General features: G+C 53.1%; 1 protein-coding gene across 1 annotated transcript; it reads right to left on the bottom strand.

Annotated features, from left to right (window-relative positions):
- Positions 1-927: 927 nt before the first annotated feature.
- RGL3 (ral guanine nucleotide dissociation stimulator like 3) lies at positions 928-15,880 on the bottom strand. Its single transcript, XM_043466535.1, has 19 exons — positions 15,439-15,880; positions 14,887-15,000; positions 14,046-14,269; positions 13,831-13,884; positions 13,490-13,704; positions 10,222-10,364; positions 9,885-10,100; positions 8,547-8,650; positions 8,354-8,438; positions 6,430-6,483; positions 6,236-6,322; positions 6,007-6,039; positions 5,788-5,909; positions 4,596-4,691; positions 4,429-4,497; positions 4,248-4,344; positions 3,222-3,374; positions 3,019-3,133; positions 928-1,500 (listed from the first exon to the last, which is right to left on the bottom strand). Exons 1-19 carry the CDS (start codon positions 15,472-15,474, stop codon positions 1,304-1,306), a joined length of 2,214 nt encoding a protein of 737 aa, XP_043322470.1. The 5' UTR covers positions 15,475-15,880; the 3' UTR covers positions 928-1,303.
- Positions 15,881-15,896: the final 16 nt, after the last annotated feature.

The following is a 15,896-nucleotide window of genomic DNA, read 5'->3' as shown; positions in this document are numbered from 1 at the left end:
ATATGACCACATTTCACTACAAGGGAGACTGGAAATGCAGTCTTGACCCTGGGTAGCCAGCTGAAAAATCAGTGTTTCTGTAACCATAGGAGGAGGTGATTGGATTTAGGGAGTCAATGGGCAGTCTCATTCTCAGAGCAAATCAGAGGCAAGAGACTCTGTTACAAAGTCCTGGTGACATCTTTTGAGTCCCTGGATCCAACAGTGCCTGAAGCTGGCCCCATGGAACTTTGCAATTACAGGGGCGTCGTTCATTTCCGTTTCTTTGCCCATACCTGTTTGAGTTGGGTTTTTGACCACTTGAAAAGGCAAGAACCCTTATTAATACAGTTAGATGTAAAGGCCATAGTTGATGTCTAGCAGAGTGGGAGTTCATCACTGGGTGTTTTTATTGTTGTTGCTGTTATGCTTGTGTTTCACATGATGATGTTATTTGTCTCAAGCTCTGATGGAATTTCATTTCTTCCCTCTTCCATATACACAGCAGAAAAGAATTACATTACTCCAACAATGCTGAGGGACAGAGTCCTGAACCCTCTGTTTGTGACAGAACCCCACCCCCACACCGTGCTGGTGTCAGCCACGCCTCACTCAACCCCTTTCTTAGGGCTCTTAGTTTTTCTTTCCTTTTTTAATTTTTATTTATTTATTTCTGGATGTGCTGGGTCTTCATTGCTGCACAGGATTTTCTTTAACCAGCAGGTGGGGGCCACTCTTTAGCGCGCAGGTTTCTCATTGTGGTGGCTTCTCTTGTGGAACCCAGGCTCTAGAGCTTGAAGACTTCAGAGGTGCAGCACATGGGCTCAGAAGTCGTGGCTCCCAGGCTCTGAAGCACAGGCTCAATAGCTGTGGCACACGGGCTTAGTTGCTGCACAGTACGTGGGACCTTCCCAGACCAGGGATGGATCCCGTGTCTCCTGTGTTGGCAGGCGGATTCTTTACCACTGAGCCACCAGGGGAAACCCTTCTTTTCTTATTTAAATTTTTATCCTAATGAAGAGTGGACTTGGGGCACAGGCGCAGAACAAACAAGACTGACTCCTGTTTTATAACTTTGGTCACTATTTTCATCCATTTTTGTCACTATTTGTCTCCAACAGTTACAAGGTTTCTCTGGGGGAGGATCTGACCCCTGACACCCCACCCCTTTCTATAAGATGAAGCTCTCCACCAGCCACCCCATGGGCTGGTGTCTTTGGAATCGGGATCTGGTGCCAAGAGGGTCAGAGGGGTGAGGTCCAATGAAACTGGGGGGGTTACAGGGTATGGAGCACAATGACCTCTACTGGGGAATTGGAGCTTTTCATAGAGGAGCCCCCTCCCTGCCTCCTGGTGATAGAAGCCAGACCCCTTGCTGCCCATGAGGCCCATGTCCTGGATGAGTGGGTAGGGAGACTGAGGTTGTATGCTGGGCCCCCTCCTTCCGCCGCAGCACGAAGTCTCCAGGGGCGGCTGGGCTCATGGCATAGAACACGTTGGCGTTGTCAGGAATCAGGAGCTCTGGCCAAGCATGGAGAAGATGGTGAAAGGCCCACACAACCTGGCACTTCCCCCACAAAGGACCTAGGGAACCTTCTACCACTCACCATGCAACCTGCACAATCTTAGATCCCTTCAGCCAGTGCTAAGCCAACCTCATTCCCCTCTCATTGGGAATCTAGGCAACTTCTCACTCCAAGCCTGCACAACCTCATGTCTCCCCCACCATGAACCTGGCAACCCCCTCCTATTTCCCCTGGACTCTAGACAACTGCACTAGAAGCTTGAGCAAAGTCAGGCCTCCCACCCCAATCAACTTCCTGCTCACCCCACACTCTCCCCTGCAGCCAACTCCCAGCCAAGTTCATGCTGCTATCACCATGAACTAGGACAACTTCTGACTTCCCACTTCCAGCCTGTACAACCCTCGCACTTGTCATGTGAACAGCCTCATATATCCCTTTAGCATGTCAGTCTTTTTTTTTTTTCTTTTGGCTGCACCACACAGCTTGCAGGATCTTAGTTCCCCAACCAGGGATCGAACCTAGGCCCCTAGCAGTGAAAGCGTGGAGTCCTAATCACTGGACTGCCAGGGAATTCCCTAGCATGTCAATGTCTTGCCTCTCCCTCCTTTATATATATATTTTTTTTCATTTCTTAAAACTTTTAATTGAAGTGCAGCTGATTTACAATGTGTTGTTAATTTCTCCTCTACAGCAAAGTGACTGTCATTCCTATATATATATGTATGTGAAAAAAGTGAAACTGTTAGTCGCTCAGTTGTGTTGCAGTCCTGTGGACTGTAGCCTGCCAGGCTCCTCTGTCCATGGGATTCTCCAAGCAAGGATACTGGAGTGGGTTGCCATTCCCTTCTCCAGGGGATCTTCCCAACCCAGGGATCGAACCCTGGTCTCTTGCACTGAGGCAGATTCTTTACCATCTGAGCCACCATGGAAGCCCATATATATGCTTTTATATATTCTTTTCAATTATGGTTTGTTTCAGGGTATTCTATATAGCTTCCTGTTACCTCGCTCCCTTTAAAACTAGACAACTTCCTACTCACTTTACACTGAACAATCTCATGTTTCCTACCCTGAATTTCAGTACCACGTGGCCCTCTCCCATGCCAAGTGCAAATAACTTCAGAGTCCCCATACCAAACTTGGACAAACTCATTTCCCCTCAGATCCAAGCCCAGACCCCCCTTCAGTCTTGTGCTCCACGAGGCTGAGCCCAAACAACCTCACGATTCTACAAATCAAAGCCCAGATGACCTTCTATACTCTCTCTCCCACAGGTTCCCAGACAATCTCATTTCCCCATAAATCCTAGGAAGACACTTTTGGTGGCCCCTCCCCTCACACTGAGCTAGGACAACCTCATGATCTCACCTAAGGGAGGCATCAATATTTTTCTGCCTCTTAACCCCACCCTGCTGCATCTCACCCCTACTCTGTTCCAGAACCACCCTGGTCAGCCTGCCATCCTCCTCAGCCAACCGCCCCTTAGCCCAGGCTCCAAGCTGTCCTTGCTCACCCCTGTCCCCAGGAAGGACTTGGAAGAGCTGATAGTCCCGGACCCAGGGCTGGGCCACATTATGTTTTTCCAAGGCTCGCTGGACCACGCTGGGGGTCTTGTCCTGGCTAGTGAGCTGGAAAGAGAGGATGGGAGGTAAGGGATGACCACCCAAGCCCCAGGGGCAGGGCTCTCCCCAGCAGGCCTCAGGCTCGGCTCCTCACCAAGATGCTCCGATACAGATTGCCATGGTCATTGTCGATGCTGACCCGGATGATGCGGGCCTCTGAGCCCTGCTGCCCGGGGAGGGAGATATGAGGGCCACTCAAGGGCAGGGCCAGGGGCCAGGGGCTTGGCAGGTCCGGGCTCAGGGGCAGCTGTAGACAGCGGGGGTGGGGGCTGAGCGGGGGAGAGCATGAGGCCCCTCCCTCATTGTATTCAACACATCTTCCTGCATACCCCGAGCCTGGGGACATGCAATTAGGGTACATACACAAGCCCGCATCTATGCCATCCCATCACATACAGATCTTCATGCTGTTACAGGAATTCACACGTGACTTGTGTTCACACACAAGAAACCCAGTGTAACCTGAGAGCAGCGAGTGCCCACATTTGCTCACAATTGTTGGATGGGCACAAGCCCATGAACACAAAAAGCCCTGCACAGGGCCCATGGATACTATGACCACTCATGCCAGCATTTCCCCTCCAGGTATGCAAGTTACTGTGTTTGTGCTAAGTCGTGTCCAACTCTTTGCGACTCTATGGACTATAGCCCACCAGGCTCCTCTGTCCATGGGATTCTCCAGGCAAGAAGACTGGAGTGGGTCGCATGCCCTTCTCCAGGGGATCTTCCTGACCCAGGAATTGAACGTGTCTCTTGTGTTTCCTGCATTGCAAGTGGATTCTTTACTGCTGAGCCACCGGGGAAGCCCATTCCTGGGAAAACACATATCCTTACAAAAGTAGTGACTGCACCCCAGAGTGCCTTGTGGGTAAGTGGAAGCTCTTGTCCAGATTTGAGTGTAAGTGACAGACAGTCCCTTACGTGGGTCCGTGGAGATGCATGCAGTTTCCCAGACATACGCTCAGAGTGCTGAGTCAACTGTGTTCACGGTTTCCTGTGCACATACCTAGCTGTGAAATCCTGCATGTGCTCACGTGCACACACACACACACACACACACACACACACACACACCAGCCCTGGGTGCCCACAGTCCTACATGTACACATAGTCTTGGTACCTTGGTGCTGGGGCTCTGGGGCCCTGGAGAGGCTGGAGGACTTCCCGTAGGAGGGTCCTTGGTTCTAGGACTAGATGGAGGGGATGCTGGGGACAGACTGGGGGAGACACAGAGTCTGAAGTGGGGTGGCTGCCCTGAACTCTGTCCCCTCTCCAGTCCCTTCATCAGATGGGATGCTCACCTTGAGGTGGAGGATGAGGGGTCCCCAGGACTCCCACCAGGGGATGAAACTCTCTCCCGGGACAGCTTCCTGAAAATAGGGAATGGGATGAGGTGGAGACCAAACCCAATCCAGGAGCAGATCCCATCCCTGCCCACATCACCCGCCACATACTCCCTGCGACTCACGCACTAAGGCGCTTGGTCAGGCTGATTTGCCGTCGGATGCGTGGGGAGCTGGGGCAGGAGGAGGCTGGTGGCTCAATGACCCGGGAGATGCGGTAGCTGAGGGGTCAAGTTGTAGATGGATGGGTAGATTGGGAAATGAATTAGATTCAGTCAGGAGCTGGGTTTTGGGGGTGTGTGTGGGTGGAGGGAGGGTACAGCCAGGAATTAGGCACCCAATGTCAAGATCAGGGTAATAAATGTGGATACTACAGTTTCAGGGTCTTATCAGGGATTAGATGAGATGGCTTGGTTAGTAGGACACATAGGGATTCACACAGTGGGACTGAGGAGTCAAATTGGGTCAAGGATAGCGTTCAAGGTCAGATAATCACTGGGGTCAATGATTAGGGTCATGGATTCAATAGAATGAGTTGGTACAGTCGAATTGGGGTCAACTGACTGGGGGGTCATAAGTCAGATATATGTCAAAGTTGGAGTCAGTTGCTCAGAACTGGGGGTCAGTGATTGGGCTCAGAGAGTCAGAGGCGGGTCATGGGTCAGATTGGGCCAGAGGTGGGGAAGAGAAAAGATAGGCTGGTTGAGTGGAACAGCTAGCTACATATTAAACGCTGAAGTCCGAAAGTCAGATGAGGGCTTCCCTGGTGGCTCAGTGGTGAAGAATCTGCCTGCCAGTGAAGGAGACACTGGTTCCATCCTTGGTCTGGGAAGATCCCACAGGCTGTGGAACAACTAAGCCCAGGCATCACAACTACTGACCCTGTGCTCTGGAGTCCAGGAGCCACAACTACTGAAGCCCGTGTGCCTAGAGCCCATGCTCCACAGCAGAAGAAGCCATTACAGTGAGAACTCAGCACACCAGAAACAGAGGAACCACACTCACTGCAACTACAGAAAAGCCCGAGCAGCCGCGACGATCCAGCACAGCCAAACATAAAGAAATTTACTTTTAAAAAAAATAGAAAGAAAAGAAAGTCAGATGAGGTCAAAGTTTGGGGTCAGAGGGTGACTGGGGTCCTCGACTGGGCTGGAGAAACAGTGTCAGGTGACACGCTGGCTGGGGGGGAGGTGAAGGCTCAAGAGGGGATCTTAGGGGGAGCTGGGGAGGTGCGTGGGGTAGGTGGATCCGGGGTGTCATCCGGGATCAGTGGGCAGGGTTGGGGGGGCGCTGTCAGACCAGGCCACAAGTTGTCACCTCTGCTCCTCACTGAGCTTGTGCTGGGCACGCAGGGCGGCCAGGATGGGCGGGCGGGGGCTCAGGCAGTAGCTCTGACAGCGTCTCTGCAGCTGCTGGATGCGGGCCAGGATCTCCCACTCCTGAGGGGGCGGCCTCTGAGACCCCCGCACATGCTCTGCCCCAACCCTGGACCCCCTCCCCACCTCCACCCCCCCGCCCACCGCAGCTCCCCCTTACCTTCCTCCTCTTCTCAAAGTTGATGAGATCCCCCTGGGGGCAAACTTTGTCTGAACTGGAGTCAGTTCAGACTCCAAGGTCAGGGGTCGAGGATCAAGGTCAGGGGCTGGGATATCAGGAGCCCCATGCACTAAAGGGGCTGGGGTCAGGGAGCATGGGCAAGGTCAAGGGTGAGAGGTCAGGAGGCCCACTGTGCTGAGGGTAAGGAGTCAAGAGTCAGGGCTCAGACCTTCAGCATATCCGGCAGGGCAGTATCCAGCATCACCAGGTCCGTGAGAAAGGTGCCAAGGTAGGGGATGGGGCCTGGGGGCAGTTTCTGTGCCCCCCAGAGCTCCAGTCACTCTCAGCCATCAGTGACCCCATCAGGCTCCACCCCCTGCCCCAGCATCCCACTTGTCTCTCATCCCAAACCACATCACTCACTGAGGACAGGCTTCCTGTGGGGACATCCTCCTCTTGGGGCCCCTGAGTTGCCTCCTGGAAACAGTTAGAGACTTTATTTTCTCAGGCTCCAAAATCACTGCAGATGGTGACTGCAGCCATGAAATGAAAAGACGCTTGCTCCTTTGGAAGAAAAACTATATCAAACCCAGACAGCATATTAAAAAGCAGAGACATTACTTTGCCAACAAAGGTCCGTCTAGTCAAAGCTGTGGTTTTTCCAGTAGTCATGTATGGATGTGAGAGTTGGCCCATAAAGAAAGCTGAGCACCAGAAAACTGATACTTTTTAACTGTGATGTTAGAGAAGACTCTTGAGAGTCCCTTGGACTGCAGGGAGATCAAACCAGTCAATCCTAAAGGAAATCAGTCCTGAATATTCATTGGAAGGACTGATGCTGAAGCTGAAGCTCCAACACTTTGGCCACCTGATGCTAAGAACTGACTCATTAGAAAAGACCCTGGTGCTGGGAAAAATTGAGGGCAGGAGGAGAAGGGGACGACAGAGGATGAGATGATTGGATGGCATCACTGACTCGATGGGCATGAGTTTGAGCAAGCTCTGGGAGCTGGTAATGGACAGGGAAGCTTGGTGAGCTGCAGTCCATGGGGTTGCAGAGTTGGACATGACTGAGTGACTGATCTGAGCTGAGGGGGAGGAGAAGGACTGAGCAGTCCTGGGGTCTCTTTGACCCCTCCGTCAGAGACAATACCTCCATCACTGCCACACCCGAGGGAAAGTGAACAGGGAGGAGGAGAGAGCAGATAAGCAGCAGGGGGCAGGCCCCACAGGGGATAATGAGAGGTGGGGCTTGTGGATGCCGTGGGCCCAAGGCTGGCCTATAACACAGGTGAGAATCCTTGTACCTGGCGAGCCCTCCCAAGCAATGCCCTGACTTTGCCTTCACAGCATTGTTCTGCCTGGTAATTAGTGATATAATAGCTGGGGCAATTACTAAATTGTGTGTGTCCCCATCTGGGGCCTAAAGCCCTCCAAGGGGAGGAAAGTGTGTTTGTGTCTTCATGGCCGGGCCTCCTGGAAACTGCCTGGCCCACACTATGTGCTTAATGCAGAGTTCCTTGAGCTCTCATCCTTATTTAAGACATTTGTTCAGTTGATTTACTGATGACCTACTCTGGGCCAGGCACTGTTTGGAGTGCTGGGGAGGCAGCAGTGAACAAAACAGACAAAATTTCTGGCCTCATAGAGCAGACATCAGCCATGGCGAAACAGCAACAACCAAGCTAGATGTGTAATCTAAGGACAGGCAGAGATAAGGGCAATGGGGGTAGAGTGTGTGGAGGGAGGGCCTCTCAGAGGTGGGGACATTTGGGGAGACACCTGCAGAGGCATGGGAAGAACATTCTTTGCAAAAGAAACAGACTTCCAGTGCCATCTGTTCTGCATTTTTTTTGACTGTGCTGCAGTATGTGCGATCTTAGTTCTCTGACCAAGGATCGAACCCATGTCCCCTGCATCAGGAGCTCAGAGTCTTAACCACCAGGGAAGTCTCTATTCTGGATTCACCCCCAAGAACCAGCACCTAATTGCAGTCAGAACCTAAATCTTGCCTGCAGTAAGTCAGACTCATTGGCACACTTTTTAAATTTGTTTTGCTTATCAAAGTCAAGTCCTTAGCACAATTTTTTTTTCACTCTTTGCTGTGACTCTGACCTTCAGTGACCTTTTCACTGTAGCTTCTGGTATTTGTTGAATGAATAAATAAGGCAGCCATCAAGTGTGAGCTCTGATGAGGGCAGCAGAGGCAGTAAAAACACAGGGCTGCCTACAAACAGGAGGAAGGCCATTCTCGAGAGGTATGGGAAAAGACACTCAGTGTTATGACAATGACAAGCAATGTCCCTTTCCTGGGCCTGGGATCTGTGGGGGTCTCACCCATCTGTACCTGGAAGAGAATCTCCCTGCTGCTCAGATGGTTGTTCTCATCGGAGAAGATCTGGGCAAGTTTCCTGAAAGTGGATAACAGTTCCCTGGGGAGGACAGGAGAGGAGTCAGGGGTGGCCGTAGGAAGAGGCAGAGCGGGGATGCGGTGGGCGAGAGGTCCCACCCCAGCGCCCCCACCCCCAGCCCCTGGTCACCGGCTCACGGCGCCCCAGCTGCGTTTCAGCCTGTAGATGGGGTTAGACTGCAGGGCGGACAGGATGGCACGCAGAGAGGAGAAGTTCCGCAGTTCCCGGCAGCGCTGGGGGGCAGGGTGGAGGGGGTGTTGGTCACACCGCAAGCCTGCCTGATTCCCAAGTATGATCCACCTTTGATCCCGTGACTTGTGACCCCAGGTCAGACCCTTACATCTCACCCCACATCTGATAAGCTACCCGGATTCAGCCTCCTCCCCCACCTACCTCTCCATACCCTTCCTCTGACCTTGGCTGTCCTTGCCCCCACTCCTTACTTCTCCCTGGGCCCTAGACGGACCTGTAGCATCTCTCCTAGTTCCAGACTCGTCATCCTCAACCTATCTCACTCCAGGTGAGACTCTAGTCAACGTCTAGACTCAACCTCTAGTCCCCTTGCCTTGCCACGCCCCCACTCTCTTTCCTGGGCCCCAGTTCTACTCTTCGTCTCTACCCAGAGGCTCCTGCCCCACCTCCACCCGGGCTCTTTCAAGACCTCCACCTCCTTTTCTTGGCTTGGTACCAAGCTTATTCCTTCCCCAGTACCCCCATCCCATCCTTGTGGTGGTGGTTTAGTCGCTCACTCCTGTCTGACTCTTTGTGACCCCATGGGCTGTAGCCTGCCAGGCTCCTCTGTCCATGGGGGTTCTCCAGGCAAGAATACTGGAGTGGATTGCCAGTTTCTTCTCCAGGGTATCTTTCCGACCCAGGAGCCAAACCAGGGTCTTCGGCATTGCAGGCAAACTGAGCTACAATGAAGCCCATCCAACTGAGCTACAATGGAAGCCCATCATCCCATCCTTATTATCCCTTAATCAGCACGGAGGACTCTCAGCCGCTCGAGAGTCCCTTGGACTGCAAGGAGGTCAAACCAGTCAGTTCTAAAGGAAATCAGTCCTGAATTCATTGGAAGGACTGATACTGAAGCTACAATATTTTGGCCACCTGATGCAAAGAACTGACTCATTAGAAAAGACCCTGGTGCTGGGAAAGATTGAAGACAGGAGGAGAAGGGGACGATAGAAGATAAGATGAGCAAACTCAGGGAGTTGGGGATGGACAGGGAAGCCTGGCGTGCTGCATTCCATGGGGTCGCAAAGAGTCGGACACGACTGAGTGACTGAACTGAACTGAACCCTCCGCCTTTCAAGGCCACGTGCTGGTCTTTCCCTTAGGCACCTCCCAGTCTCAAACCTCCGCTTTCGCAGAGACCCCAGTCCTTGGTCTTCCGCCTGCCCCCAGCGTCTCACTGAGCCTCGGCCCCGCCCATGCTCCGGCCCCATGCTCCCGCCAGAGACGCACCTGAGCTATGCGGATCCACTTCTCCAGCCGCTGCGCCCGCTGCGGGGCGGCCAGGCCCGGTTCCCCGAGCACCGAGCCCAGCACGCAGCCGGTCACTGTGTTGAACTGGGTCACTGTGGCGCGCACAGTGGGAGCGATGCTTGTGGCCCCCGGCCGGTCCCGCTGCGACCACACGGAGCCCAGGCACTCGAAGGGCCGCAGGCGCGAGAAGAGCTCCTGAGCAGGGGGTGGAGGAGGGTGGAATCTGTGCTCAGGGGGATCTCTCCCAACTCCTCCCCCCTCCCCCACCCGTCCCCTATCCCAGCCCCTGACTGCGCGGGCCGGCTCTGATACTCACCACGTCCATCAGGGTCAGCTGCTCCGCCACGTCGTCTACACTGAAGTCAAGAAGCTCAGGGCCTTCCCACACGAGGCCCTCCTCGTCTTCCAGGCAGCCCACCGGGGAGCCTGGGCAGAGGATCTGGGCAGTCCCAGGGGGTCCTGAGGGAGCACTGACTAGGTGAGCTTAAACGACTGTAGGCTACCAAGCTTCTCTGTCCATGGGTTTCTCCAGGCAAGAATACTGGAGTGGGCATCCATTCCCTTCTTCAGATCTTCCCCACCCAGGGATTGAACCCTTGTCTCTTACATGTCCTGCATTGGTGGGCAGTCTTTCCCACTGAGCCACCAGGGAAGCCCAACTTTGTGGTTAAGGGAAGGTTAAGACATTGTCTTAATGTCCCAAGTTCGAATCCAAATTGATCCACTGGGCTAGCTGTGTGAATTAAAACAAGCCTTTAACCTCTCTGTGCCTTGGTTTCCTCATCTGGATTTATTTTTTCAAAGTGTCCAAATGTGAAAACATTAATTCATTATTAATTCATCAAAAGTATGGATTTTTTAAAAAAAAAAATCAAAGGAGATCCCGCATACCAGAGACTATTCTATAAAGTACTCAATAAATATGAATGATTTTTCTCAAGGTGGAGTGGGTGGTCAGTGGTGGCGCCCCCTAGGGGACACTTTGGGAAATCCAGACATGCATAGTGAAGAATCGTTAACAACCAGCCTCCAAACGTCCCTCCAACAAATTTGTGACGTTAAAAAACCTATTTACAATAATCTGCACCTAGAACCCAACTATCTTGCCCATGTTGCTATTTAGTCGCTCAGTAGTGTCCAACTCTTCTGTAACCCCGTGGACCATAGCCCGCCAGGCTCTTTATGCCCATGGGATTTCCCAGGCAAGAATATTGGAGTGGGTTGCCATTTCCTTCTCCACGGTATCTTTCCAACCCAGGGATTGAACCTGTGTCTCCTGAATTGGCAGACGGATTCTTTACTATCAAGCCGCCTGGGAAGCCCAGTCTTGTTCATAAACACTAATTACTGCTCATAAACACTAATCCAGGAATGCAAGGACTGTGAGAGCCTGGACTTTGTTTTATATGGAAATTGCAAGTGTTGTTCACCATTTTGGAAATCGACGTCACTAACATCTATGCTACAGCATCTTTGTCACTGGTACACTCCCCTGCATTAGTCTGTGGTTTCCATATTCACCGTGATGTTATGGCAGGGGAAGGCACTGGACAACTTCATTATGTCTTCCAGTGAGGCATGCCCAGACACTGACATACCAACATTGTTGTGTAAATTGCTTTTGTCTTATTTCTCCTTCCTATTACTGTTGCCATATATTATTATTTTTAAATTATTGGTGTAAGTTCACTTAATTAACTTTCATTTCATATTAGGACAGATGGTATTGCAATATAGTAGTTTTTAAAAGTGAGCATAGGAGGGACTTCCCTGGTGGTCCAAGGGCTAAGATTTTGCGTTCCCAATGCAGGGGTCTGTGTTCGATCTCTGGTCAGAGAACAAGATCCTACTTGCCTCAACTAAGAATTCACCTGACACAACTAAAGATCTTGCATGCCCCAAGGAAGATTGAAGATTCTGTATGCCACAACTAAGACCCTGTGCAGCCAAATAAGTAAATATTTTTAAATTAATAATTGTTGAAAATGAGTGAGGGGTATTTGAGTGTTCTTTACACTACTTCTCTCTATTTCTGTATGTGTTTGAAATCATGGTAAAAAGTAACCCCCAAATAAAGATGTTAAAGTCCCCAGAGCCTGGCATACATTTGGCATTCAATAAATGTTCATTTTCTTCTCTGACCTCAAATACTCACAGTTTAGGGTAGCCTTTTCAACAGAATTTTTTGCAGTGGTGAAAATATTTTCTACCTGTGCTGCCCAGTGTGGTTACTGAGTGCTAGAACTGTGGCTAGTGTGACCAAAGAACTGATTCTAATTTTTATTTAATGTTAATTAACTTCAATTTCAGTAGCCACATGGGGCTAGTGGCTACCTCAGTAGTTGGTGCAGCTTGGATGACTTGGAATAAGCTGGAGAAATCTTGAAGGCAAAGAAGAAAGATATTTAGTAACCAAGAGAGAAGCCGAAGGGATAAAACATATTTAAATAGCTGAGACTTTGTCTCTAGGGGAAAGGCTGCTACTTTGTAAAGCAGAGAGAAATGTGGCCAGTTTAGTCTAAAGATTAAAGAATGGATTAGGGTTATGAAGCTTTTGTGATAGGGATCAGATCAAACACAGACGGGTGAAAGATGATATTTTATAAGCAGGATGCAATTATTCAATAAACAAATCCATCTTATAACTGACTCTGGGGACAGAGTTGGGGCACGACCAATGGATTCTATGAAGAAAAATAAGGCAGGTAAGAGGACTCAGAGTGGGAGGCTGTATTTATTGGGAGGAGATCTGAGAATGCACATCTGAGCAGGTGACAATTGAACAAAGGTTTGAATGAAGTATGTGGATATTTTCCCTTCCTTCCAAAGCTCTCTACATCAGAGGTTGGAAAGCTCAGCATGTGGGATCTTGGTCCCCTGACCAGGGATTGAACCTGCATCCCTGCACACAAGTGCAATATATTAACCACTGGACCTCCAGGAAATTCTTGGCAAACTTTTCTATTAAAGGCCAGATAGTTTGCTGACATCCAACAATACTGAAAATAATACTATTTGCCAAGCCTTCATTGGGCTTCCCTGGTGCCTCAGACAGTAAAGAATCTACCTGCAAAGCCCTCATTACTTATTTATTTGCCCACTAATTGTCTTCCCCGGGGAACAGGGAGCTCCTATCCACAGTTTATTTGTTGAATGAATAAAGAAGCCAGTGTGGTAAGTACTGTCATTGCCTCCATTCTGAAGATAAGGAAACAGGCTCAGAGAGGGGAAGTGACTCATTCAAGGTGGCACAGTCAGCAAATGGCAGAACTGGGATTTGAACCCAGGTCTCTGTGGCTCCTAAGGCAAGTAGCAATAGGATTATCTGTAGCCAAAAACACAAGATATCCTGACCCCATGATGGAATATCTTTATAGCTGTCATGTGTTGGGTGGGGGAGGTGAGGGATAAATGACAATACTGGGTTATTATCCCCATTTTACAGGTGGGGAAACTGAGGCTCAGACAGGGCTAAGGACCTTGCCCAAGATCTGTAGATCTTCCAGAGGGGAGAATATCCCTGGGGGCGGGGTGGGGGGGGAGAATGCATGCTCAGGACACTATCATACCCCCAGTCCGCTCACCTGCCAGTGTCTGGGACTGCTCCTCTTCCTCCTGCTCTGCCTCAGCCTCCTTCAGGAAATCTCCCAGCAGCTTTTCTGCCTCCCGGGCCTCAGCCCCTGATGGAGCTGCCCAGCCCAGAAAGTTGCAAACACTGCCTAGGTCCGAGTGGGCAGGGGGGTCCCAGAAATCCTGAGGGTGGTCCCGCAGCCATGAGCCCAGCACTGATACCACAGCCCTGGCCAAGAGGGGTGGGACCTCAGAGCCCATCCCACAGTTCCAGACTCCGGGAGCTCCTACATTTCAGATCCGATCTTTGACCTCTACCCCCCTCACCCCAGCCCCCACCCTATTGGAGGCAAACCTCAAGTTCTTGTTGAAAGTCAGATCTCTTCCCTCTGTTTTCTTGATTTCTACCCTGGAAAGACAACCCCACACCCAAATCAGGTGAAGAAGGGAGGGGCTGGAGAGGGCTTAGGAAGAAGGTTCTGGGGGGAGGGGAGGGCTCCAGAGAGAGTAGACCGAGCATCCAGGTGAGAGTCTGGGGTGGGCGCTGGAGAATCTCCCGTTGGTACTGACCCCGGCGGGAGGGGCGGCGCCGGTGGCGGCAGGAGGAGGCCCAGCACTCGGCCAGTAGGCACGAAGGCCCGGTGGGTGGCCAGGAAGGCGGGCACGAAGGCTGGGTCCTGCTCGGGGTCTCCGGACACCAACTCCCGCACTAGCCGCTCCAGCCGCGCCGCCCTCAGCGCCCGCACCTTGCTGGTTCGGTAATGAAGGAAGGTGTCGGCCGCGGGGCTGGGGGCCTGCGGGTCAGGGGGACCGCAATGAGACCCAGAGGAATGGGCCCCGGCACCCATCTCCAATGTGTCTTTGGGGAGCACCGCTTTTGCATCTGACCCTGTCTATTCCTGTGTACCCCGCTCCCTTAGTTCATTATTCTGTACTGTGCACAAAAGACACCCGAAACCCGCCCGGAACAGCCGCACCGCCCAGGCTACGCCCCGCCCTCTGCTCTATTCAACTGGCACCCCCAAGCCCCCACCCCCATCTCTACCCCCAGGCTGCTCTCAGCTCTCCTGCCGCGCTTCACTGGCGCGTTCCTGTGCTCTCCGCCCAACCTTGCCCTCGCCCGGCCGCTTCTAAAGACCCCTCCTCCCTCTCCAGCTCCGCCCCACTAAACCTGGCTTACCTAAGCCCAGCCTTCCAGTTCAGTCCCCGGGTCCTGGCTGGGCACCGCGGTCTCACCTGGCCCCGCCTCCTCATCTACCCCACTCACTTGGCAGCCCCCAGACCCCACTCCATCCTTACCAGGTCGCCTCTAAGCCCCGCCCCTCCCACGGGCCCCAGTCCCGCCCCTCCACTTGCCCCGCCCTCACCTGGTCGCCTTCCGCCCCGCCCCAGCCTCCTACCCCTACCTCACCTGGGCGCCCGGGGGCCTTGCCCCCGGACTGGAACGCTGACTGTGCTGCCGCCGCAGGGAGACACTGTACACCGCGCCGTCCTCGGTCTCCTCTCCCCAGTCCTGCAGCGGCGCCTGGACGCGAAGGCGGGCTCAGGACGCGGCGAAGGGAAGGGTCCCGGGACCACTGCCCACCTCTCCAGTGGACTGAAGCCTGGGTCCTCCAGTTTCATCCTCCCTTCCCGGCCCAGGCTCAGGGAAGTCCCCTCGGCGCCGCGGGTGCCCTCCTCTCTGGTCCTTGGAAGGATGGGGTGGCACTTTGGGGACCTCCCAGTGTCCAGTCTCACGGAGTCTGAATATGATCTCTCCCGTAGATGCGTTCAGAGACTCCCCCGAAAAGGAACCCAGCCATTTCACTGGGTCAGGGGCCCAGAGGCCCGAGGTAGGAACCCCCCAGGCTGTTCCAAGGAGCCTAATTTGTGGAGAGAGTCCAACGGGGCGGTTGGGAGCCTGGAGTTTCTGGACCCTGGGGTCGCCAGGGATGTAGGGTCCTGGGACCCCAGGTCCTCTTACCAGGGCGAGCTCCTTGCCCGCTGCTGTGCGCTCCATGGTCCGCGCCCGGCCCGCTCCCGGCCCGCTCCGCTGCACCGCTAAGTGAGGCGGAAGGGCCGGCTGGGGAGCAGTGGCAGGGCACTGGGCCGGCGGGGCGGGGCAGATGGGCCGTGCGGGGGCGGGGCGGAGTGGACCCACACTTCTCGGACGCCCCTGCCGGACCCCAGCGCCCAACCCAGGCTCCTGGGAAGCGGTCTGGGTTTTCCCGATAAACGTGTGTGAATCTGAACCCCGGAGAAAGGACACCTCTCCCCACCAGAGGAGGGGTATTTTTTTTGTGTGTCCCCAGGTGTAGGGGAGTAGTGTGTATAGCTAACACAGGGACGGGTCTGCGTCCTCAGGAGCGCAGTCCCCTTGCTCAGATGGGGAGAGCTGGTCTGCCCCAGGTGTGGCGGTATCTCGTTTCTCTGGAGGGGCGG

This window comes from Cervus canadensis, chromosome 4 (assembly GCF_019320065.1).
Source record: "Cervus canadensis isolate Bull #8, Minnesota chromosome 4, ASM1932006v1, whole genome shotgun sequence".
Lineage (NCBI taxonomy): Eukaryota > Metazoa > Chordata > Mammalia > Artiodactyla > Cervidae > Cervus > Cervus canadensis.
The sequence above is the reverse complement of the archived record's forward strand: the minus strand, read 5'-3'. Positions and strand labels throughout refer to the sequence as shown.